General features: G+C 50.1%; 2 protein-coding genes across 2 annotated transcripts; one reads left to right on the top strand and one right to left on the bottom strand.

The window, feature by feature from the left end:
* Window positions 1–169: 169 nt before the first annotated feature.
* smchd1 (structural maintenance of chromosomes flexible hinge domain containing 1) lies at window positions 170–15,352 on the bottom strand. Its single transcript, XM_037455954.2, has 47 exons — window positions 15,074–15,352; window positions 13,902–13,977; window positions 13,446–13,604; window positions 13,274–13,356; window positions 13,037–13,170; window positions 12,789–12,903; window positions 12,513–12,632; window positions 12,250–12,413; window positions 12,058–12,151; window positions 11,774–11,987; window positions 11,561–11,684; window positions 11,084–11,264; window positions 10,008–10,205; window positions 9,821–9,934; window positions 9,610–9,716; window positions 9,125–9,207; window positions 8,916–9,029; window positions 8,556–8,633; window positions 7,918–8,037; window positions 7,685–7,829; window positions 7,431–7,533; window positions 7,270–7,342; window positions 6,916–7,055; window positions 6,624–6,752; window positions 6,079–6,300; window positions 5,820–5,962; window positions 5,615–5,700; window positions 5,409–5,527; window positions 5,130–5,291; window positions 4,889–5,017; window positions 4,704–4,783; window positions 4,426–4,583; window positions 4,212–4,330; window positions 4,065–4,126; window positions 3,655–3,742; window positions 3,446–3,577; window positions 3,221–3,370; window positions 2,971–3,097; window positions 2,437–2,556; window positions 2,213–2,292; window positions 2,003–2,125; window positions 1,698–1,879; window positions 1,300–1,409; window positions 1,024–1,094; window positions 771–939; window positions 529–687; window positions 170–434 (listed from the first exon to the last, which is right to left on the bottom strand). Exons 1-47 carry the CDS (start codon window positions 15,203–15,205, stop codon window positions 352–354), a joined length of 5,874 nt encoding a protein of 1,957 aa, XP_037311851.2. The 5' UTR covers window positions 15,206–15,352; the 3' UTR covers window positions 170–351.
* Window positions 15,353–15,443: 91 nt separating this feature from the next.
* mettl4 (methyltransferase 4, N6-adenosine) lies at window positions 15,444–21,691 on the top strand. The gene is made up of 8 exons (XM_037455955.2): window positions 15,444–15,800; window positions 16,036–16,104; window positions 16,318–16,705; window positions 16,871–16,940; window positions 17,229–17,403; window positions 17,501–17,598; window positions 17,695–17,786; window positions 20,703–21,691. The coding sequence occupies exons 1-8, from the start codon at window positions 15,573–15,575 to the stop codon at window positions 20,903–20,905; spliced, it is 1,323 nt and encodes a 440-aa protein (XP_037311852.2). The 5' UTR covers window positions 15,444–15,572; the 3' UTR covers window positions 20,906–21,691.
* Window positions 21,692–25,365: the final 3,674 nt, after the last annotated feature.

Here is a 25,365-nt window from a genome sequence, read left to right on the forward strand (position 1 = left end):
GCCGTCCCTCATCCAAAATCACCATGTCATAACTGCATGGTTTCCGGGGGCCCTTGCTAATGGTTGTCTTGGTTTCGGAGGGGCAATCATCCCCCGCCTGTCAGTGGCTCACTGCACACACGCCTCTAAATAAGACATCATGTCATGTTGTTGGATAGAAATAATGACACAGGCAAAAGAAGATCTTAAAAAATATGTGTTTTCTTTATAGAGAGAATAAAGCAGTTCTTTTAAATCAATAAATCAGTCCACAGATTATTATAAAACCATTAAAAGATATACAAATAAAAAGCCATTACAAAAACTCCACTGTCTACAAGGAGAGATCAGTTGCAACGGTCCATGTCCCGACTACTTGAATCTCTTTCCAACGGTAGCGGACAGCTCGTGGGCCCCCTCAAGGCGCCGTTTCCCTGGTCTCACTGGGGTCGACACTTGAAGCAGAATACAGACCAATTAGAGAACAACAACAACCCCAAGAGAATGAAAATATATATAAATATATGTGTGTATATATTTGAAACCTACAGAGCAGTCTCTCCGTCTCCTCCAGCTGCGTTTTCATATCCTCCATTTTCTTACGCTTTTGCAGCATATCAGGCGACTTCATCGACTTCAGGTGAACTTCCCGGTCCTCCGCCGCCTTTTCCCTCTTCTCCAGAGCGGCGCGGTGCCTGCTCAGCAGGTCTGTGCCACGCAACGAGAGACGTTCAAGCACAATCCGGCCCACAAAAAGTGCACGCACACGTGAGTGAGTGAGTGACAGTCACCTATGTGTTCCTTTAAAGCTGCGTGACGCGGATGGAGGGGGGCTCCAAACACTTTCAGCGCGTGCATCGGAGGGGCTCGGTTCTGGGCGCCTCCGAACTTGCCGTTGCCACTGATCCGGTCGCCCTGCCTGGTCAGGATGGTGGGACACGGCATCTTATGCTGCACCACCTGAAAGAAGCGGCGCATTGTGAGGAGGAAAAAAGAAAAGAGGGGGGGGGGCGCGCCAGTCAGTAAAGTTTCGCCGTCACCCACCGCCTTCCGGTAGCTGTTTGCAGAGTTCAGGTCATCCATCAGGATGGTGTTTCCCAGGATGCTTTTAAAAGCTGAAAACATTCAGAGCCGTTAAGAGAAATCCAAAATGCCAGATGGAACCATTTAGCCGAAACTCGACGATAGCAAAAACAAAGAGACCTGGGAACCCTCTGAACCCCCCCCTCCCCCCACCTCCCGACTACGGCAAATATGAACCCTGCAATGAAAAGAACAGCGGCTAGAACACGCTAAGCTAATCCGTGTGAGGCGGCTCACCGATGCGGCAGCTCTGCGGGTCGCTTGGGAAGAGCAGGAGGTCCAGGGCGTAGACGGGGTTCCCGGGGGGGTCGAAGAGCGAGCGGCCGTTTCTTATGTGTGGCAATGGTCTGTAAGCAGTTGAAATGTTAGAAGAGGGACGGCTCAGTGGATCTGACAATTGTTTATTTGAATTACGAGATCTTTAAATTACTATTGTCGCAAAGGCTGCCAGCAGGAGCCTGCTCAAGAAATAAAAAACTATAATCAAGCATGTGCAGGACAGCAACTCCGGCACCAATACGGAAATATGAAGAAAAAAATGGTGCTGGAAGAGAAATACAGCTGTTCAGGAAGGCGTCATTTAATCAAAAGGGATCCATCTTGGGCACAGGGGGGGGAGGGGGGGGGGGGACTACCTGTTGTCCTCTCGCACAAACATCGTCTCCAGGGACATGACCTGCTGCTGGCCTCTGGTGTCGCTGTAGATCCTCTGCGCGGACGCCAGCGTCTTGGTGAGGACACAGTCCATGTCGCCCCTGAGTTGCCAGGAGATGACCCTGGCGGCGTCGTCGTCCTGCACGAAGGCCAAGTGGCCGACCTGTACTCAGAAGGGAAGAAGAAGAAGAAGAAGAAGAAGAAGAAGAAGAAGAAGCAAAGCGTTTATTCAGCGCAGGCACGTGCCGGAGGACACATCTGTATGGAGGCTTTTCTCAGACATTACCGCTCCCAAAACATCCTGCTGCCCTCTGAATTGGTCGGGAATGGAGCAAACTCTCCTGGGAGTCCTGAGGATCTGGTCCACTTCAGATCTCTTTGCGTTCAGGATTCTGTCGATTTCTGGGATCTACAAAGAGTAACAAATATGTAAATATCACCCGCAGGCAAAAACACATAGAAACACATCTATTCATTGAGAACATCCTCCACGTACAGTGTCGCCAATTTCCACATTCCGATTGATCAGCTCGTTTCGAATGACAGTCTCTATTTGACTTTCATCCAGATGTTTTGCTATGATAGAAGAAGAAGAAGAAGTAGTATTTGCAATTAGTTTACATTTTAAACAACAATTCAAGTTTCAACAACACAATTCCCCGGCAGCACACTGCATTCTGGCTCATTTGGACCAAAAAAAAAAGAGGAGATAAATCTTACTGGTCATCAAACTAAGGAGTTCCTTGGATGTGTTGAAGGTTTCTTTGTACGCTCTAATACGAGAAGTCAGCATATTTTTCTTCTTGGTCAGTTCAAACATTGTCCGTTGGTTCTCAGCATCTAAATCCCCCCCCAAAAAAGATAAAGAGAAAATTCAACATTTGGTAATTTATCGTTCATAGACAGATTTATTTTGTGACAGTATTGAGTACTGTTGAGTAGTTAAAAGAAGTAAAAAGAGATTAACTGGTGGATTTTGTTAAGTAAAGCCTCATTTGCATATTTAAACATAACAATTTGAACACAAAAAAAACTTTAACCAGAGAGATTTTGAGGTAATATGTTAATTAGTTAACACTTTCAACTAAGAGACAAAGAGATACATCTTAAAATATGAGAAAATCCAACCAAAACTCACAAAATAACGCTGAATAAGGGAAACCCCATTTCGGTATTTAAAATGAAAAGGTCAAGCTTTGCTTTCACGTCACATCAACGTCATACGTGAGGCCTGACAGAGATCTCATGCCCCACCTTTGTTGAAGCGGAAGGGGAGCTGAAAGGGGTCAAGGGTCGTGGGAACCGCCGACCCTTCAGGTCTGAAGAGGAGGACGTAGTCCTTGCCGTTCTCCCCGGGGCTGTTCTGCATGATGACCAGCCTCTGCGCACAACAGAACCACACCATCATCACGCGATCATCACGCGATCATCACGCGATCATCACGCGATCATCACGCGATCATCACGCGATCATCACGCGATCATCACGCGTCTGGCGACTCACGGTGAAATGGGCCTTTCCCTCCACCAGGCTCGTCGTCAAGCTGTTCCTCTGGCCCTCGAACAGCGGGACGGACTCGCCGCCGCCGGGGTTCTCTATGGAGACGACCACCGTCCCGCCCAGGTCCCGCCCCGCCGGGTTTCCGTGCGCGTCCTGGAATCAGTCAAAGCAGCCGCGTTAAACCTGGACCACCGCTTCAAAAAGCGAAAAAAAGGGGTTCCCGCTCACCATTATCCTCAGGGTCATATTCTCCACCAGGGTTCGGTGGGCAATGACATTGCTGTCGGAAACAAACGGGGTGGGGGGCGGAGAGTCGGGGGCCAGTCTGACGGGCTGATTGGCCACCACGTCTATGGAGATCTAAGAGGCGGGAGACACTGGCGAGGTGATGACCCGGACCTTCTGCTGCTGGATGTGATTCCTATGAGTCAACCAACCTGATTACTGGACAGGAGTTTTCCATCGCCTATTTGAAGAGAAAACTTGATGGCGTACTTTCCAACTTGTTCTGGGATCTCTTTGTCTCTGCAGTGGAAGAAAAAAAAAAAGACACGTTTACATTTCCTAAAAAGGAATAGTTACAATTGAACAAATGCAAACCGCTTCCCCTGTTTCTAAGCTTGCTTAAGCTAAGACTAAATATTTACCGTCTTATCATCTAACCTTCAATTGCTCTCTCATCCTTCTATTATCTGAAACATCAACAGTTATTTGAGTGTAAACTAGCTACTTTACTGTGGAACAATCTGCAGAGTCTCAAGTCAGACTCTATTCTCACATCTCTTCTGATATTGTGTGTGTGTTAAACATCCTGCAGCCACTCGGACAGGACGCAAAGGCGCTTTACCTGAAGTGGAAACGGTCGTTCTTTTCGTTCCTCGTGGGTTTACTACACCTCAGCTCAGTGACCTAGAAAAAAGAAGAGAAGACGCCGTTCAGAAGAAACGCAGATAAGGGAAATCTGTTCGGGCTCCACTTCTTGACACCAAGTCACCTCCGCGCATGGATGCGGGTTTCCTGGCGGCGCTTCCTTCCACAGCAACATGGACGCAGCAGCGGGGTTAAAAGTCGTCATCGGGCAGCCTTCATCGGACACCACGGTCACCGAGAAGACTGAACACACACACACACACACACACACACACACTGCTAACAGACACTATAATCTGGGAAATAAGAATCCTCTTAGACTTGATGGAGAGGCGGACCAGGGAAGCGGCCTCCGGCGGGAAACACGGCGGCGGTGTTGTACTCCACCGACAGGCTGACGGGTTTGTTGGGATCAGGTATGACGGTGAGATTCACGGTGAAACCAGGGATGGGTTTCTGGTTCAGGGAACCGTCGAACACAAGCTCATAGCACCCCCTGGTGGAACAACAGGGCAACTCCTATCAGCGACTGCTGGGACACAAGCTGCAGACCGAGATCTCCACAACCGCATTACGACGACAGAAAGTGGTGGTTTTTTGATGAAGGGGCACTTACTTTGTTCCGCTGACGGCGCTCACGGGGAAAGAGGCCCTCCCCTCCGCGTTCACCGGTTTGGAAATGACAGCCGTCGTCACCTGAGGCGACCCGGGACCAATCGTTATCCGCCCCGGGGGACAATTTGTGCGCGAGGTTCCTTTTTGGGGACGTGTGAAAAGCGGCGAGCGGCTCGCCGGGCTTACCTTCAGCGTCGGGGGGGAGGAGTTCACTCGTACCACGACCCTCTGGTCGGCGGTCGGGTTCCCCCACTCGTCACACAGCTGGACGACAAACGGCGTCGGGATGCCGTGGTCGTTCAGCACCTGCAGAGGCTTGTATGGAAAAAAAAAAAAAAAAATAGATCAAAAGTCTTCTCATTAAAACTTTGTCATATTTGGAATCGGCTTCTTCCTCCACTCCCCCCCCACTAGGAGTCTTTCTCACCGTCTCCGGCCCGCTGACGAGTTTGAGCTGCGCGGGGACTCCGGCCGTCACTTTCACCAGGACGCGGCCCTCGAAGCCCCGGTAGGCGAAGCACAACTCTCTGGGGCCGAGAGGCCCCGGGCGGAACTGCACCCCCGTCACCACAACAGAACTGCTGCTCTCCTGGTTTCAGAGCGTTTGCACAGTTTTGGAGGTGATGTTGAAACAGGAATAATTTAGGTAGAAGTAATCTTGTGTAGGCTTTTCTCTAAATCCAAGTTTGCGTGTCTCCTTTCTCACCTGCCAAACAAAGGCGATGGCCGATTTGTCCAGACCGTCCGCTTCCACGGTAATGTGGTTCTTGCAGGTGGAGTTAAATGTCTTGGTTGTATTATCATACTGGTCCAGAAGCTCCAAGCCTGCAGAGGGGGAATAGATGCGTGTTAGCCAGGCTGCAGCCAAATCCTCAAAAATGAGCTCTCGGGCGAGTTTAGGATGAAACTAACGGATGTTTCCGGGGAGGATTTCGCCCAGCTTCACTGTATTTTGGAGCAAAGTTGCTTTGAGTTGAGTTGGTTCATCCGGACGAGGTCTACAGACAAAATAGAGAGGATGAACAAGTGTGGGTTACAAGGTGAGACCATGAATACCACTCTCTGTCGTTACATATGAAGCTAAAGCCGTTAAGAGTTGTTCAAATATGAGGCTTACACTATGTTGAAGGAGACGGACACACTCTGGTCCTTGTAGGACACCTGGTAGAAGAGCGCCGGCTGCACCTGCGTCGGCACCGTTAAGACGGGCAGCTTCCCCCGGGCCAGATCTTCGTCGTTGACGTCTCGCGTCCAGTTGACCTTTAACCCAGTCACAGCGACCCCAGAGAAGTCACAAAACGAGACGCGGCGCGTTCGGATGCAACGGACGCGTTGGGTTTCGCAGGGACGCGCTCGCTGTCCCGTAACGGACGCACCTTGATGCCGCGGGCGATCTGCGCGGTGGGGGGCACCGGTCGACCCGCCTCGTCAAACAGCTTGTAGAAGAGGTTCTCCAGCGAGCCCCCGGCCAGCCACTCGATCTTCTCGTGGTTTTTCAGCACCAAATTGTCACCGGCGCAGAGCTCCATGTGGGAGACCTTTGTGCTGGGCACCACCTTCAGCTTCCTCAGAACCAACGGGACCTTCCACTTACACTTCTGGAGGGGGGTGGGGGGGTTATAAAGAAGAGGTGTTGACATCACACACAATCAAAAACGCTGGGGGACATAATAAAACGTAATAACGCTACATCTGCGACGTAACTAAACTCGTGTTTATTTGTAAAATCCCAACAGACTTGAGAAGGTCCCACAGACTGACAAATAAGATCCCCTCAAAGTGTAATTAGACATGAACTAATAGTGCCGTACATGTCTGTATTGATTCATTGTCTTCCGTTAAGGATCTTTGTACGAAGATAAACGTCTGTTGGTGAGCCTCCCTTTACTTCGGTCAAACCACCACCACAGTTTTCACTCACGGGCATCTCAAACTGAACGGTGAGGTTCTGCGGTTCCCCGTTGATTATCTGCAGGTTGATGGGCTTCGTCACAAGCTGCCCAGCTCCCGAGGTGCTGCAGTCAGCCGTCACCGGTGGAAACCCCGTCACCTGATGATATATTCAAATACGAAAAAGGCTGAATAGGCGAGTTAATCAAACCAAGCACACAGACCCCACCCTTTATCACTCTCTTCATAACTTCATCGTTTTAATAAGATTTCATTTCTAAAAAAGACTCATCAGCGGCTAGTTATTTTCAGCCAAACGCTACCTGGCAGCAGACGATCTGCTTGGCGTGAGCGGTGACGTTTCCGGCCTCGTCGTGGACTTGGGCGCTAAACGTGACGGCGTTTCCGTTCTCCAACGTGATCGGTTCGTCTTCTGGCGTCACGTGGAGGGAATGTGGATTACCTGAAAACGTCAACAGAAGTGTGGATTTAAATAGTCGAGGGCGCAAAAAACTTGATTATGCAACAAGCATAAAAAAAGTATAACGGTGGAATATGTTGAGCATTTAAGTGAATAAAGAATTTATTTAAACCGTAAAAACAACCCCACTTGTTGCATGTGAATTGGACTTATTTCAAGGTTATTAGAGGTTCTAAATGAATACTTGCAGTCCTACCAGGAAGAAGACAGATCTGGACCGTCTGCGTGTCCGTCTTCAGGCCCGGCAGCGTGACTTTCAGCTCGTACGTCTGCAAAGTAACAGCTGAAGGATGAACATTTGTGGCCCAGGTTTGCACTCCTTCAAGGTGTTTATTGTATTAAAAAAGATTTTCTAACCTTTGATTGCTGGTAATTCTGCACTTTTCCTTTTGCTTTGACACCTCTGATGGTGGACGTGGTCCCGACGTTGTTCACTGTCTCGTAACTCAGCTCCAGGCCACTAATTAAATAATAATTATAACGTTAACCTCTCGTAATTAAAAAAAAAAAAACATGGCGGGATTCACAATAAATCAAACATATACACACACGTCTACTTTCACATGGGTTACATGAACCGCTGTTAGATGGAGAAAACGGCCGTGACCCACCTGCATTTGAGTACAGGTCTGAGGTCAGCAGGCGTCAACGCCGCGTTGTCATGAGCATCTTTTATGAACAGCGGAATGCTGAAGGGCACTCCCACGTTGAGCGTGGCGCTCACGGCGCCAACAGCAAAGCTCTGCGCCTCGCCGGCTGAGGGAGGAGAGAGGAACAGCGCACGTGTGGGGGATCGCTTCGTCACCAGTGAGGAGCGAGTCCGGCGGTTCAAGTGTCTCCTTACCGACGATGGTGAACATGAGCTCGAAGCTCGGCAGTTTCCTGCCTCCGAAGACGCAGGCGTTGGTTTCGTTTATCTTCGTGTTCAGGGAGAAGGTGTATTTCCCCAGGTTGGTCAGACCATCTGCAAAAAGATGAGACGTTTGCATAATTGAGAGACGTGATCTTTATCACAGGATAAGATGTAAAAACATCTATCCAGGAGACAGGAGTCGTGGCATAATTCAGTCTTTCCTTGTGCACAGTGCAGATTTACACACACAGTGGTTCCACTGTGACGTTACGTGAACAACTCTGTTTCGCTTGTACTCGGCTTGTTTTGTCTCCGAGTAGATTTACTTGGCCCACAATCTCCTTTGGAGCCCACCGGCAGTATGTCTGGAATGAGGTGCCGTGGTTTCCCACTATTGCCCAAATAGTTCAATTCAATAAGTCAGCAGAAAGGTACCAAGACATCAAGACTTGAGCGTAATCCGGTGAAGCCGTTCACCAAAAAACACAAACATTTGTAGGCACCATCTGGGTGTGTATGTGGAGGAGAATTTGCATTTTCAAAGCGAGGATGTAACAAATGGTGTGTGTGACCTTGGGTCCTTGCGTGTGATAAAAAACCCGGAAGATAACAAACAAAAACTAACGTACCCATTTTCTTGAACGCAAAACCCCAATTTGGGGAATGCTGTGCGACCTGGCAGAGGATCGTTTTATCTTCTTTAGAAACTGCGTAAGAAAGACAAACATTTAGAAAAGAAAAGAAAAAAGAATGTTACCAAGCAGACAGCTGATTAAGTTGTAATACATTTAACAGGCATAAATTATTTTGTTCCTACGATTTGCCTCTTTTTTGTTGTTTGTAACAGTGAACTGAATACATTTGATTTTATTTAGATATCACCATATCTCGGGATATGATCTTGCTATGATATTCATCATATTGAACCATCATGAAGCTCTAATGATGAGTTGGCCTCCTGCTCGGAGGACTGGTTTTACATCTCTTACCGTGGTGGACGATCTTGTACTCAACGGCCATTTTCTTCCCTTTCCCCAGGCCCACTGCTGGCATCTGGGACAATGCCTCTCCCATCTTGTTTAGAATTTTGACTTGTAGTGGCCCTGAAATCATGCGTGTGGGGGGCGGGGGGGGAGGACAAACTTTCAACACCACCAGGTCTCTTTGATCAACAGCGCGCTGTGCCGACCGAATTTACCAAAATCAGTCCCCGCTGGACGACGGCCATTCTGCGGCCAGGGGTTCCCCTTCGGCCAGGACACTTGCAGGAGCTCCGGAAACCTGCAACAATGATGAAATATAAAATCTGAATTATGTGCTTATATGAATCACACATTCATTACCACAGAATCAGATCTCAGAATGGGATGGAGGAGGCTGACGTATAACTTTATTTCTCCAGTGATGGTTTAATGAAACTGTTGCACTACGTTCACGCGTCGTCACCATTGATGTGTCAAACCGGCTGTGGTCCAGGGTACATGTGCACATACAGAAATCCCCTTTTCTACATTTGCGGCCATGACATGTAATGTAATGCATTTCGCCAAAGAAGGAAACGGATGAGATGAAAAGGAATGTTCAGTGGCCCTACGACCCCCCCGCCCCCCCGCGATGTGGAAGGTGAAAACAAAACAAAGATAAAATGGCTCTGAGCCCCCCCCGGCGGGCCTAAATGCTTACTTGGCGGAGTCGTTCTCAATGTTGCTCTGGATGGCTTCCTCCGTGGCGGTCTTGTCGATCCTGGAAATGGCGATGATCTTCACGGCCTCGTAAAACTCTTTGGGTTCCTGGAAACATTTTTAAATCGTCAATTATCGGGCTCTATAAAAGTAAAAGGAAAAAAAACCTGAAGAAAGTCCTTGTTTCCTAGCTAGAATGATTCCCTCCTTACCAGAACCACTTCCACCTCTCCCCCCGTGGCAAAGACGTTGCCCTTGTGTTCCCCGTGCAGCAGAAAGCGGCCCACGCGGCCGTACACAATGGGCACCGTCTTCCGAGACTTCACCTGCAGGAAGACGCGCGCAGGCATCAACGCGGAGGTCGGAAAGAAAGAAGAAGAAGAATAAAAAAAAGCTCACCAGCTGGCCGGTTGCGTATTCTTGTCCGTCCCATTCGATGGAGGAGAACGTCGCCCAGGGGTGCTGCATCCTCTTCGTGGTCAAATCCGTGCGCGTTATGGTCCCCTTGAAGCCCATGAACTTCACCTGCTTGTCGAACTTCTCGTGGCAGTTTTTCAACCATTCCGTAAACTCCTTAAGGATTTTACCTCTTTGTTTCTGCGGAATATATATAAATATATATATATATATATTTTTTTTGTTTATTGAAACAAAAGCTGCATTAAACTGTCAGTTTCTGACCGGAACAGAAAGATGTTCTAATGCTGATGCATCCGATTTGCCTCAGAGCAACATGAGCACTGTTTTGTAGTATTGTGAGATATAATGACGCCACCATGTTTAACTGTAAATGCCGTAGTGGAAAAGTGAGTGAAGACGCTTGACCTGAAGAGACTCCGGTTACCTCTCCCCTCCCCCTTCCCCCTTCCCTCGGATCTACTCACTCAGCTCTTTTTGGGGGAGGGAGAGAGAGAGCGCGCAATTGTCTCCGGTCATAAACTGATGGGAGGTTGCGACCTGGGCCCTAAAACCAAGGATGAGGGCAACAGACTGCGGCAAAAGGGGCACTAAATACTCCTGAAAGTAAACAGCGAGTACGTTGTGTTCTTATCTTTGCCATAAATAAAACCCTGCGTACGTAGGAGCATGCCTGTGATCCTTCACACCCACAGCTTGACACGAGAAGCTGGGACTCCTTCATTCCTTTTCCCTTGCAAGGAACAAATGGAGAAAACTGATTCAGAGACTTCGGTCTTAAATTCCCGATTCTCTGAGCAAATCTTGACCTCTGACCTACAGTCGACCAAATGTGCCGCCGAGCTTTCACTCTTAGACCTGCGCTCCTGCCTCTCCACCCATTTTTCACTTAATAAATATCAACAACGTCAACCCGGAATAACAACTGAACGGTGCTTTTTAGGCTTTGATCAATCTTAAAAATATGCTGGATTTCTACATTTGGTTCAGCCGCTACAAAAGGGTCGAATGCTGCATTTTGTTGTAAACATAGAAGAAAAAAAAAAGCATATGATCACCTGTGAGTTAACAACGCGTGTGAAGATGGTGCTCTTCTGCTTCAGTTTCAGCTCCAGGTTCATAAAGGTGAGCTTGTTCGTGCTGACGTTGAACCGGTCGTCACTGAAAAGCGCTCCGGAAATGCGACCGTAACACTCGGCGAGCTCCTTTGGTCCTTTATTCGCCGCACACCAGTCAAACCTGTCAGCGGTGTGTGTGTGTGTGTGTGTGTGTGAGAGAGATAAACGGTCACAAGCTTTTCTTTGACACAGTTGTGTTGAAGTCGCTTCCCGGGCCGAGAGCACAAGAGCTGGAGCCAGGAGGTGTTTTGACTAAACAAAGCAGGACTGGAGAGGCCTCCCTAAACAACACTGCGACATGCTGCACACTTGTCTTGATCACCAATAAACACACATCCCTCAAGTGAGGAGTACAGCTATGGAATGCAGCTACTTCCTATCATTGTTTTACTTAAAAGTGGAAGTAATTGTATTTACTCGTGCAATTTGGTGTAAGGAATAAGCCGTCCATTCCAGAAACAGTCAAAGATGGGCTTCCTGGCGCCTGCCTGTTGCCCGGCAGCGGACTCCTTATCGCAATCATTATCGTCCTCGTGAAAATCTGATGAAGAAATAGACCTAAATGAGATATGCAGTTATACACACACGTATATTTCAAAAGAGCGTATTCTATCTTCTGAGGTAAAATACCCGGCGGAGCGTCGGGGTCTTGCGGGTAGGTCTCCCTGTCGTAGAGGAACGGATGGTACCGGATGACTCCCTCCACCGTGCCGCCGTCCTCGGTGGCGCAGTTGAACTCAAACGCGTCCACGGCGGCGCCCAGGAACAGCGTCTGCCGGTCGTCGTCCACTTCGCGCAGGTTCAGCGCGCGCGGACACTTGGGGGGCTTCTCGCGCAAGGTGATCTGTTTAAAAGAAATGACTGAATTTTAAAAAAAGGAGTCCGCCGAGATGGCATCTTTTTTTCAGCCTCACCTGAATGTCAATTTTAGGAAGATGATCCGCTGTCGCCGAGCAGCTTTTGGGATCCTTTCCGTGGACTCCATGGATGTAGTAGTGATACAGGTTGCTGAAATGGGAACAAAAAAAAAAACCAGATGGTTGTTTTTTTTTTGTTCCTTTTCAAGTGAACAAACACTTTGAGATGTTGTGGGTGAGCGAACTCACGCCAGCTGTCTGGTCAACACGCGGAAGTCTCGCTTGAGGAAGGCGATGTGGTGCTGCAGGACTCCGCCGATCACCACGGCGGTGAAGCTCTCTTTGCCCGACTCCTCGGCGATCAGGGCACGGAGGCAGCGCTCGTCCTCTTTCACGTGAGAGGAGTCCCCCGGCTGCAGGGGGGGGGGGGCGACGCGGACACATGGGCAACGTTTCTGATTGAGCGGGAGTCTATTTTTATTTTTTTCCGGGGGGGGGGCCCGAGCACTCACCTTCCTGTTCTTAATGACCGTGGAGTAAATATCCCGTTTGTCCCTCTCTCTGCTCTCGAATTCCTCTTTTGACAGAACCAGCTCGTGAACATCTGGGGAGCCGGCGGGTTTGGTGATCATCTAAAAAAAGAAAAGAAAGAAAAAAACAATTCAAAATAAATCCATGGTTAGTTTTCTTTATCCGTGATGAATTTCAACCGTTTTTTGTTTTTTTTACACCAAAACATGAAGATAAAAGAAGAAGCCACGGTCTTCATCAGCATTTGTGGCACATACCCTGGCGGAGTTTCCGATGAAGAAAACAGCCTGTTTTCCTCCAACTCCAAAGTAGGATATATCACTGTTGAGACTACGAGGGACTGCTTCGGGTCGCGTGTACCCCTCGAGCTTACTGCAGGGGGGGGGGGGAGAAAAACAACAGACGTACAAGAGAATGATGCACTCGAAACTCCCTAAAAACAACTTTAGAAGTGAATCTTGAGCAAACTGAAACTAGAAAAACCAAGAAAGTGTAGCACACCGACCCTCCGACCGTGACCCCTTCCCTGGAGAACTTGGAGAGCCGGTACACCGCCCAGTTCTTGAGCTGTTTAGAGGTCATCCCGCAACCATTGTCCAAGACAATCACCGTGGGCTTCCCTTGAGTTCCATCGAACACCTGGACGCCGGAGACGGAAGGGCAGGTTTAGACAAACAAGAATTTTGGGGGGGGGGGGGGGGAGGGGGGAGAAAAAGATATGGTCATAAAATACACAACCAACCATCCGTATCTCCACTGTCCTCACGCCCGGGTTTCTGGCTGTGGCCGACAGGGAGTTGTCGATCAGCTCGGCCAGTGCGTACGCTGGTGAAAGAAGAAGAAGAAGAGGATGAAGAAGAAGAAGAAACGGCGTCACGGCGTCTCCGTCGCGGACGACTCGCGCGAGAACCTACCCAGCGGGTTCTGGCTCTCGCTGGCGTAGTACTCGTGCAGGCCGCCCTTGATCAGCGTGTCGTAGTGAGGCGTGAAGTTGATGTGCTCCTCCGTCGCCCCCGTCAGGGCCTGGCCCTCCTGTTGCAGCAGGTGGAGGGTGCTGCCGTCCTGGAGCTCCTCTGCGATGGGAAAATGATGCATTAAAAAAAAAAAAAAAAAACATCATTCCATCGTTGTCCTGTACGCTCCCCGGGGAGCCGGCGTAAGTTAGGGCGGGCGCACTCGCAGGGGGCGGATCGAATTTTTTTTCAAAATCAATAAAGTGATGAGACGGGTTGTCGCGACAACCCTCGCATTCAGATGGGCCTCAATGAGATAAGCAAAAGAATGATGACCAGTTTCACATTTTTGGAACCTTTTCTCAGCAGTGAATTATGTCAGCGTAACTTGTCGCGCCAACGTTTCGATTTACTCACCAAATTTGTCAAAATCCAGGACTATTCGGTCCGTTGTGGCCAGCACAAATGTTTCATGTGAGTGGATTGAGAACTTCTGTGATGAAATGTCAAAAATTAAGAATCAGTTCTTTGCCGCAGCTAAAACGATCAGTCAAAGCATTGATTGGTAAAGCAACAGAACACTTTGAGACACCTTTTTTTTGTACCTAACCAAAAGTGAAACCACTCTCTCCACCGTGTGGATTTGTGGCTTCTTATCAGCCTGAACCGGATCACTTTGTGGTTTCCCTGTGGATCCCCCAAACACCGCTACTGGAGCGGCAAGACGGCGGCGGCATTTTACCAAGCGTTATCCATTAGGTAGAACAGTGTGAAACATTCATCTTCACATTTCAAGCCCTCGTAAGAAAAGATGAAGATGTATGGATTTGAAACATTATAATTCAACTTTGTTTCCGGACAGACGAGTCCATGTAAAAGGCAACGCAACTACATATAAGAACAATATTACATTACATTACACTGTTGATGAGGCCTCTTTTGAATCATTCAATCGTCATTTGAATTTGTAAATATAATTCCTTCACACAGCATGAAAGGTGGCAATACACGAGTTGCAAACACATGACCCGGGGGGACTCGAACCTCCACAGCGTCGGGCCGGTGGTCTCTAACATCACACCTGACGAAGCCCCCGGCAGAGGTTGGTCCTTAAACCGCCTCCGCCTCCCGCTGAGCTCATCTTTGGACCCTCTCCAGTTGGCATTGGGTGGGGGGGGGGGGCGGCCTCCTTACCAAAGAGGCCTTTCTCACCCGGAAATGCCCCGTGGGGAACCGTGAGAGTCTCTGGACAAGCTGGGGCAGACCGTGTCTTCTGCAGCAGTGGCAGCAGGGGGTGGGAGACAGGGTGGTCCCATTCCTGGGTGTCTTTTTGAAATGTCTCTGTGGACACTTTGTCCCTTTGTTGCTTTTCATCGCCTACCTTAGTGCACTTATTATAGAGCCCTTATTCAAGATTATAGAATGGGTTTAGAGGGGAAACATGCATGAAACAGAAGAGTAGAGACTGGAGGGTTATCTCAGATGTCATTAGGTGTTAAAAGTGTTAAGTAAAGTAAAAGTCAACGCGTGCTGAAACATTCCGTTGGGGTATTAAGACAGGATGTTGCGGTGAAGTCAGTCAACCTTACCCGTTGCAGAAGCAGGAGGAAGGCGTTGAAGTTCAGACCGCTCGTCTCCAGCACTTCTCTCCTGGGTCGCGCTTTATTTTCGTAGCGACAGTCGTACACGGTGACGCACCTGCCCTTCCTCTGCCCCTCCATGAAGACTGCCGGTTCAACTGTGTTTGCCTGTTTTTTTTGTGTGTGTGTGTGTGTTTTTTTTTTGTCTTATCAAGACGTTTACTTTAAATCCTCGAGAGTTCCGCGGTGCGCGCACGAGAGCCAACCGCGGACTGCGCGCGACGGAATGCGGGCCTGCCCCTTTAAGCACGCGCTCGCTTTCGATTCTACGGAAGCCCGTCAGGGACAAACACACACACAGAAACTCACAGGCGTCCTTTCCAACTTCCGCGTAAACGAAACCGCTCCAAACCGTGTGAGCGTGTTAACTTTTGGGGAAAACCGAAACTAGAAGAGCCGTAATCCCCCCCCCCCCCGCCCCCCAACCACCCAATCACGTTATTACGCAATGTCTGTGGTGGTTCGTGGCGCGCGCGGCTGGGTTTTGGACGCGCACGCGCTCGTGGATCGGGGTTATTGTCGTTGCCGCCGACCGGGCGAAGATGACCAGAGGTCTCACTGGACGGGTCGGTTCAAGAAGCAATGCTTCCAGATGCCAAAGTGTCATTTCAGCGCCGGGGCCGATGTGGATGAAGGAAACACGGACATGTTGCATAAAGCAGACAGAGCATCGAAGGTAAAGCGACATGTGCGTTACTTTTATGTAACGCAACGACACGCTTATGTTCTCTTTCAGCCAAAAACACAGAAATCATATTTACCAGTTATTCAATATTTTAAGACACCTTTGGTTATATTTGTATTTCAATAATCTTTTTTATTGGAAATACTCTAGGAAAAATAAATAAATGAATGAATGAATAAATATCTGCTGTTTGTGAAACAGAAATCGTAAATGATATGACTTTCAGAAAAGGAAACGAAAACACTGCAGTGAGCTCAACCAGGGGGAAATTGATTCACGGGCCTTCCACGAGAAGGTACGTTATAATACTTCTCTCCTAGCTGAATATCTTAAGAAAGAGTTGTGCAAGTATAAAGTAGGTAGAAATCGAAGCACTTAAATAAACTCTTCTAACTACTGTACTTCATGTCCATCACTTATGATCACATCCCATTATATTTCCTGCTTAAAAAAAAAAATTCCTCAGATCTCCTAAACTATGAATGTATAACAATGTCTTCTGATACAGATCGGGTCAGTTGTCCTCGAGGGGACAACGTCCTTGCTAGCTTCCGCCCGGTCCCTGGGGTATCTGACCGGCGTGACGGACGCCGTGAAAGCGCCTCTCCCCTCTCAGGAGTGCGGCCTCGCCGCCCTCTGTGACATGGCCAGAGATCTCCCCATAGCGGACGACGATGGCGACGACGACGACGACCAGCAGCGGCGGCGGGACCAGTGCGTGCAGCCGCTGGTTGGCGAAGGCGGCCGCACGTCTCACCTGGACCTGTTCTCCCGGGTGACGCAGCACGAGGCCCGCTGGGCCGCGGTGGTCCCGCTGATGGGAGGCGAGTACGTGATACCGCCACGCGCCGCCTTCCTGCTGTCCGATTTCACCAGGATGCGACCCCTGGTCCGCTGTGAGTACACCGTGAACCGAGGGGAGCGAGCGAGCGAGGGAAGGGAAGTGCCACGGTTTCAGGAGGCCGTGGCGTGAACAGAACCTTCGCCAAAATGTATTGCACTCGGTTGGTTTTCAGGCGCTCTGACGTCGTTTGACCGATTCTGCTGGTTTTGTCACACAGATGGAAAACGATTTGACCTGATAGTCATGGATCCGCCGTGGGAAAACAAGTCTGTGAAAAGGAGCCGCAGGTAACTGGGTGTCATCTGAATAAAAAAGATCAAACCAAGGGGGCTGTAAGAAAATATTACTCGATCATTTAACATTTATTAAATAATACCTGCAGGTAGAACGTATGGGCACACATACAAGTCATGCATCAAGGCAACTCAAATTGTTTCATCTTCAGAGTTGATATGTTAAAAAGAAGCATTTTACATGTTCAATAATGCATTCATGATTAATGTTAATTTCAGAATCCGAGGTAAAGGATATAGGAGTTGAGTTTTCTTCTCGTCACATCTCTTTCCTCCATGAAGGTACAGCTCTTTGCCCTCGTCCCAGCTGAAACGTCTCCCGATACCCACGCTGGCCTCCCCAAACTGCTTGGTGGTCACATGGGTCACGAACCGGCCGAGCCACCTGCGCTTTGTGCGGGACGAGCTGTATCCACACTGGGGGCTGGAAGTCGTGGCCGAGTGGTTCTGGGTCAAGGTGCACAAATCTGCTGAATAGATACAGCCCCCCCCCCCCCTCCCCTGTCACTTACTGCTGTGATTCCAGATGTTTCACCCTCCCCCGCCTCTCTCAGGTGACCACATCTGGGGAGTTTGTGTTTCCGCTGGATTCCAATCACAAGAAACCGTATGAGGTGTTGGTGCTGGGCCGATATCGCTGCGACGCCGAAAGGTGGCCGAGACGTTTTCCTTTTTTCGGTTTTTCACTTTTTTCCCGCGGTGTTTGTAAAGCCATTGAACGCAGCACGTCTGGTCTCGCCACTTTCAGCTCTGCGCCGACATCGGCGGTTCCTGTGGAGGACCAGCGTTTGATTGTCAGCGTCCCATCGGCCCTCCACTCCCAGAAGCCCTGTCTCTCAGGTAAATTAGGCAACAGGGTATGTTTTTCCACGCCACCAGGGGGCAATGCTGCACTTTCAAAGCAGGGCCGGGTCTAGACAGGCATGTATGAGGGGGCAGCCACAAATCTTGAGGGGGCATTGTGCTCCAGCACCTTTTACCATGTCTTATTGACAATTTAGTTTGAGGGGGCGCAACATTTATTTGAGGGGGCCAGGCCCCCTCTTGCCCCTGCCTAGACCCGGCCCTGTTTCAAAGGTTCGGTTGTGTTGCTTTACTGCCTCAGTGATGAGCTTAGCATCTACCCCAGCTTCTCTTGACAGTTAAAGTGCACCATTCTGATTGTACAATGTGTCAGGAGACCGTTATGGCACATAACATTTAAGAGGAAACACACACATTAATGTACGAAATGATCCATTTTAGTTTTAACGTCATGTTTTTGAATGTTTAACTTGAGGAGAAAAAGCTTAACCAGGCAGTGCTTTGCTCCTTCCGAGTGGGGACTTCTGCTGCGTGGAATTAATCAAATTTGTCCCATCTGCACCGATCGGGGGGAGGGAGGTGGGGGGGGGGGAGGTCGCTGCAAGACTTGACTTTCAACGCGGCCTTCCGCTGCTTGGAATCGATGGAAGACCTTTTGGCAATGAATATGCAGGCACGATGAATAAGCCAGGCTCGACGTCACGTCCCTCCCTCTCGGGGGGGAGGATGTGATTTATTGTGCAGTACGTAGAGCAAAACACAGCCAAGTGTTTGCAGGCGCAGAGGCATAGAGAAGGCTCCACCTCAAGAGCCTGCACATTGAATAGAATACAATGATCTGCGGTTGTGTCCGTTTCATCTTCAGTTAGAGGGAGGGGAGGGGGGGGGGGGGGCGGTGGGTGTGGCTCGAATCCGTAAGTGTAATAGTTGCAGATTGCAGCGTATCGTGAAGTATCAGAAAGGGGCTTGACCCGGCTCCTGCACAGCTGCCAGTGACAGCAGAACGGTTCCTTGATTAAACTATTTGACGAGATAATTCAACACCGCGGAGGAAAGGTGGGATTTGTTTTTTTCTTTTGTTCTCCCCTGCTATCGATTATGCAACCGCTAGAAATTTCGAATACATCTCCAGACCCGTGGCATCAATGAACCTCACGCTCGGGTGCGTGTAATTCTGCTGCACTTTGTCGAGCACATCGGATCCCTCCAGAACCAGCGGGCAGCATCGGCGGTGTGAAGCCACGAGTCTGCGGCGTTGAGAAACCCTGACCCACTTCTCCCCTCTCAGATGGGGCTCCTAGCACTGACATGTCCGGTTGCTATGGAGAGATACAGGACACCATTACACTGCGGCCCGTCCTTGCCAGATGGTCAAGCTGCATTATGAAAAAAAGTGTTTGCACTGTACAAGTCGTGTGTTTTCCCTGTTAATTAGGGATGGGAATAGTGAATAGAGCTCAATATTATAATAAGGAGTTCGATATCTGTTCCCAATATTTCTAATGCAGGTTACAAGTGGTACGCTTTGTGCTTGCTATGCTATTATCTATTCAAAGAAAAAGAAATAATAATCAACCCACTCAGGTGTAAGGAGCAGCATCGGGCTTCTTGAATAGCGTTTACATTCCCAATACTCACCTGCACTTTCTTCTTCTTCTTATTATTAGAATGTCTCCTTTTTCTTACAGAAATAAGCTGTGCTGTGTTTTATAGACACTCCGAAGCTCCGTAGAGCTGAGGGTAGACTGTGAAGTGACTCTCATCACACTGTGCTTCCATGTCATAATTCATTACTTTAAATACGTAATTAGAGCGGACTGGACGTTTTGTCTAAGGCGGATAACCTTCACTCCCAACAGGTGTGCTGAACATCAAACTTATTGATTTTATTGATTGAAAGCTACTTAAAAGGGGGAGAAGGACTTAAAAAGAACAAACATAAAATCTATTGCATCTTAGATTAGATCCAGCCATTAGATGTGAGGAGATTTATCTGGATCCATGTTGGTCTTCTTCGCTCTAGGTCTCTCTCGGGCAGAAGTTTCATACGTTCTGTCGTTTCCCAGTTAAGATGATAATTGGACCTCTTATTCCCAGTTCATCTTTTGAGAGCCGAGTCACCGGTCGAGGTTGAATCAGCCGCAGAGCCGCATGTTTGCCGCCCCCCCCCCCCCCCCCCCCCCCCTCCCCCCCCCCTGCGTGTCGCTCTGACGTGCAGGCGAGGAGAAAACGAGAGGCAGGACTCCACATCGTGCAGGTGGGATGGGGGGGGGGGGGGGGGAAATCAGGCATTCCGGGCTCATTAACTCCCCGGCGGTTTGAGCAGAGGAGGTGAAACTCTCTCTGTCAGGTGTGTGCTGGAGGATCGTCTCTTCTGGGCTGAAGGTCACTGCCACATTGAACGCTGCGAGGGAGCCGGGCCCTCGCCTCTCACACAGTAACTAGCAAAGGGCCACCGAAGGAAATGGCAGCAGGGGACTTACAGCCTGAATTTGCCTTTTTTTTTCCTTTTTTTGGGGGGGAGGCAAATGAAGCTCCTTAGCGATTCGTTTGAAGTAATTATATAAACTGCTGGTGCGTGTTCAGACCAGGAATTATTCATCTCTTATCCTTTTTCTAATCCCCCCCGGATGCACACAAAGTACGCAGATCGATGATGACTAGTCCAAATTAATTTCTCATGCCGTAACCGGAGAGAGGGCAGTGAAACGCAGCGCGTTTAGCCTTGAAACAGCAAGAGCTGGTTGATCATCGGCCACGTGTGGTCTCCAGTCCGCACTTGGTTCAAATTCTAACGTGAGCGCGCACCACGCAGAGGACAGAAGGTCAATGGCGGCCTGTCATTTGGCCCCATGGAGGGTTGAACCGATCCCAAACGCTCCTCTTCCTCGTGTCTGTCTCTGTCTCCCCCCCCCCCCCCCCCCCCCCCCCCCCCCCCCCCCCCCTCCGCAGAGGTGTTGATGCCCCACGTCGGGGGCGGAGCCGAGTGCCTGGAGCTGTTCGCCCGCAGTCTCCAGCCCGGGTGGACCAGCTGGGGCAACGAGGTGCTCAAATTTCAGCACACGAGCTTCTTCACGCTGACGCCTGACGGAGCCGAGGCCGGACCGGAGTCCAGCTCACCCGGGGGATCCTCCCCCCACCTCGCCAACACCTGACACGTCAGTGTCGATGACGGAAACACTTTGATCCGACTCCTCGTGCATGTGGGACCTTTTTTGATTTGGGTTTTTTAGGGTGGGGGGGGGGGGGTTCGTTTTTTTCACAGCGCTGATGATGCATTTGAAGAGATGAAAGAGCATTTCTGTGCAGCCATGTTTTAAACTGCATTCAGATAAACAACACTGTTTTATTCATTTTTTTTTTCAGTCATCTTTGGCACAATATGTGTCTTAAGGACGATCAAAGTATTTCTGTTTTTACTCTTTTAATGCGGTTTTGCACTCAAAGCTGTGGATGCCGCATCACGTCGTAACGTTGCCAAGGACGTTCCTTGTTTCCTCCTGAAAGACGCTCTCTCCCTGTGTCACACATCGAAACGTCGGCACGGCCATTAACCCACCGGGCCTCCGAGGAGAGGAGAGGAGAGGAGAGGAGAGGAGAGGAGAGGAGAGGAGAGGAGAGGGGGAGGCGTGGAGCGGCACACTAAACATCACAGCTAATGAAGCCAGAGGGTTGTTTACACACTGACTGGTCAGCCTCTCTCTGTTTGCCCAACAGTATTTACGTATTTATATGTATTTTTAGATGAAATCAAATGTGCTTTATGTGATTTCCTAGAATTAAACTTGTAAAACAACAGCGGCTCACGTTTCTGAAGCTCTGGCGGGACCATCATTTACTAAATGAACATCATGCTGCAGAAGACTTGAGATCAATTGAGACCATAAAGCCATGTTCACAACGTCTACTCTGGTAATAAAGGGAGAATACAATTGATGCAATCAGACTTCTCTTTTTTTAAAGTGGATCCTTAATGGCCACCATAAAGAATGCAGGTTAAAGGCATGTTGAGTTGGACTAGGGCGGGTTTATGTCCCGTATTGCCTCCACTGGAAAAGACCCAAACGCAGATTTGTTAGTCACCATGTATTTTATTCGTGAAAAGGAGGCACCGGACTAGGAGGTGACGGGGTGGTGACGGCGGTCCCGGATTCCAGAGGTGGGGAAAAACAGTGAGCGGGATTCCCGGGGAGGTGCGTGGGCCATGCGGCCCGTTCAGGTGCCTGGGTGAAAAAGAGGAAGACAGGACACTGGTTAGTTTTAGAACAGCGGCCTCTGACTTCTTGCTGTTCTTCGACCTGAGTTGTCGGTCTGACTCACAAACAAGACTAACAATCCGGCGGGGAAGAAGCTTCGGGGCCGCTCCTAAATACCTCCCCTGATTGGAAGGCAGCAACAGGTGGGGTGATTGTGGATGAGACGCAGCTGGGCCCTGCTCTCACCTCCGTGCTGACGTCCGGCCCCCTCGAGTGCTGGTTGGTGCCAACACACCGACGCCTCCTGAGGGTGGCGACCTGACAGTACCCCCTCTCCGACGGGTGTCTCCAGACACCCCACCAGGCCTGTCTGGCCGACGGCGATGGTAGTCCCTCACCATGACGGCGTCCAGGATCTGGCGGCGGGGAATCCAGCACCGCTCCTCTGGACCAAAACCCTCCCAATCCACTAGGTATTGGGTTCCCCGGCCCCGGCGTCTGGAGTCCAGAATCCTACGCACTGTGTAAGCCGGAGCACCGTCAATGATCCGTGGTGGGGGGGGTCGCGGGGGAGGGGGCAGGAGGGGGCTGAGGAGGACCGGTTTAAGACGGGACACGTGGAAAGTGGGGTGAACACGAAGGGACCTAGGTAACTTCAATCGGACCGCAACCGGGTTGATGACCCCTTCAATTACGAACGGGCCAATGAATCTCTGAGACAGTTTTCTAGACTCCGTCCTCAGTGGAAGGTCTTTAGTGGACAGCCAGACCTTGTCACCTACTTTGTAGGTCGGGGCGGCCGTCCGGTGGCGGTTGGCATGCCGTTGGTAATGCTCAGAGGAGCGGAGCAAGGCCGCGCGGACTCGATGCCAGGTTCGGTGACAGCGACGGATGTGACTGTGTACGGAGGGCACGGCGATGTCTCTCTCCTGGGATGGGAAAAGGGGAGGTTGATAGCCGTACAAACATTGAAACGGGGACATACCTGTTGCGGAAGAGGGCAAGGTGTTGTGCGCATATTCTGCCCAGTAGATTTGGGAGGCCCAGGACCCGGGATTAGCAGACACTAGACATCGAAGAGATATCTCCAGTTTCTGGTTAGCTCTCTCTGCCTGACCATTGGTCTGTGGATGGTATCCCGAGCACAGACTGACTGTGGCCCCAATGGCCCTACAGAAGGCTCTCCAGACAGCCGAGGAAAATTGGGGCCCCCGGTCCGAGACCAGGTCACAAGGCAACCCATGTATGCGAAACACCTCCTTGACAAGGATAGAGGCCGTCTCCTTTGCTGACGGGAGCTTGGGGAGTGGAACGAAATGGGCATACTTGCTGAAACGATCAACCACGGTGAGTACAACTGTGTTACCTTCTGACGGGGGTAGTCCGGTCACGAAGTCCAGTGCCAAATGAGACCATGGGCGTCGTGGTATGGGCAGGGGGCGTAAAAATCCGACGCTAGGTCTATTAGATACCTTATTTTGTGCGCACACTTGGCAAGCTGCGACGTATCCCTTTGTGTCGTCAGCCATGGTTGGCCACCAGAACCGTCTCCTTAGAAATGCCATGGTCCGAGCCACTCCGGGATGGCACGTCAGCCTTGAGCCATGAGCCCACTGCAGGACATTAGTTCTCACATTATCTGGCACAAATAGCCGGCCCGGAGGCCCATTACCTGGCCCCGGGTTGACTCTGAGGGCAGAGGTTACCTCGTCTTCTATTCTCCACAGGGCTGCCCCGACCAAGCAGTGTTTGGGGACGATGGTGTCCGGCTCTCGCCCCTCCTCCTCTCTGGAAAACACTCTAGATAGGGCGTCTGGTTTGGTGTTACGTGATCCAGGTCTGTAAGTCAGGGAGAAGGAAAAACGTCCAAAAAACAGGGCCCACCTGGCTTGACGTGAGTTGAGGCGTTTCGCTGACCGGATGTACTCGAGATTCTTGTGATCTGTCCAAACCACAAACGGTAGTTCCGCACCCTCCAACCAATGACGCCATTCCTCTAGGGCGACCTTGACGGCCAGTAGCTCACGGTTGCCCACATCGTAATTGCGCTCGGCCGGGGACAACCGACGCGACAAGTAAGCACAGGGGTGGAGCTTACCGTCCGTCGCGGTGCGTTGGGATAACACCGCTCCCAGCCCCACGTCAGAGGCATCCACCTCGACAACAAACTGCCGGCACGGATCAGGTTGGGCAAGGATGGGAGCAGACGTGAACCGCCTCTTGAGTTCCCCAAACGCCCCCTCTGCTTCTGGGGTCCACACGTAGGGTTTGCTACAGGAGGTAAGTGCAGTAAGGGGAGCGGCGACACTACTGTAATCCCGAATAAACCGTCGGTAAAAGTTAGCAAACCCTAAGAACCTCTGAAGTTGCTTTCTCGTGTCGGGCCTAGGCCATCCAAGTACTGCCTCCACCTTAGCTGGATCCATCCTCACCTGTCCCTCAGAAATGACGTAGCCCAGGAATGAAACAGTGTCGGCATGAAATTCGCATTTCTCCGCTTTGGCATATAATTTGTTCTCCAGGAGACGTTGTAGCACCAGGCGGACATGTTGAATGTGTTCGGTGGGGTCTCTAGAAAATATGAGGATGTCATCAAGATACACAAATACGAAACGTCCCAACATGTCTCTGAGCACGTCGTTAACCAGCCCCTGAAATACCGCTGGGGCATTAGTCAATCCAAACGGCATGACTTGATATTCAAAATGCCCCAACGGTGTGTTAAATCCTGTCAACCACTCGTCTCCCTTACGAATTCTCACCAAGTGGTATGCATTACGCAAGTCTAACTTAGTGAAGATTGTGGACCCTTGAAGTGCATCAAAGGCCTCGTTCATGAGTGGTAACGGATACTTATTCTTGATGGTTATCTCGTTTAAACCGCGATAGTCAATACATGGCCGGAGGGAACCGTCCTTCTTGGTGACAAAAAAAAAACCTGCTCCCAATGGAGACGAAGAGGGACGGATGAGCTCGGCGGCGAGCGACTCCTTAATGTATTTCTCCATGGCTACCCGTTCCGGTTTAGAGATGCTGTACAGACGACTACTGGGGAACGTGGAACCAGACTTTAATTCAATCGCGCAGTCGTACGGGCGGTGAGGTGGAAGTGATGAGGCCCGATTCTTACTGAAAACCTCCCCCAGGTCATGGTAGTCAGTGGGGACGAGGGATAGGTCAGCCGCGCATTGGGTGGATCCCTGGCTGTTCTCTAGTCTCGGACTTGCAGACCGCAGGCAATGAGCATGACAAAATTTACTCCAGTTGGTTATCCTAGCCTCTGGCCAGTCGATTACCGGATTGTGTTTAACCAACCACGTAAGTCCTAGAACGATCGGAATCTTAGGGGAGGAAATAATTAACAGGCTGATCTCTTCCTGGTGGTTACCTGAAATAAATAGCTTAACGGGCTCGGTTCG

This window comes from Pungitius pungitius, chromosome 19 (assembly GCF_949316345.1).
Source record: "Pungitius pungitius chromosome 19, fPunPun2.1, whole genome shotgun sequence".
Taxonomy (NCBI): Eukaryota; Metazoa; Chordata; class Actinopteri; order Perciformes; family Gasterosteidae; genus Pungitius; species Pungitius pungitius.

Coding starts and splice junctions, on each gene's coding strand:
- smchd1 (XM_037455954.2), bottom strand. CDS start 15,205: ATGGAGGGGCAGAGGAAGGGCAGGTGCGTCACCGTGTACGACTGTCGC. Junction 12,633..12,788: donor TCATCGGAAACTCCGCCAGG/GTATGTGCCACA, acceptor TTCTTTTTTTAG/ATGATCACCAAACCCGCCGG. Junction 11,685..11,773: donor AGACCCCGACGCTCCGCCGG/GTATTTTACCTC, acceptor TTTCTTCATCAG/ATTTTCACGAGGACGATAAT.
- mettl4 (XM_037455955.2), top strand. CDS start 15,573: ATGTCTGTGGTGGTTCGTGGCGCGCGCGGCTGGGTTTTGGACGCGCAC. Junction 17,599..17,694: donor TATCGCTGCGACGCCGAAAG/GTGGCCGAGACG, acceptor CGCCACTTTCAG/CTCTGCGCCGACATCGGCGG. Junction 17,787..20,702: donor CCAGAAGCCCTGTCTCTCAG/GTAAATTAGGCA, acceptor CCCCCTCCGCAG/AGGTGTTGATGCCCCACGTC.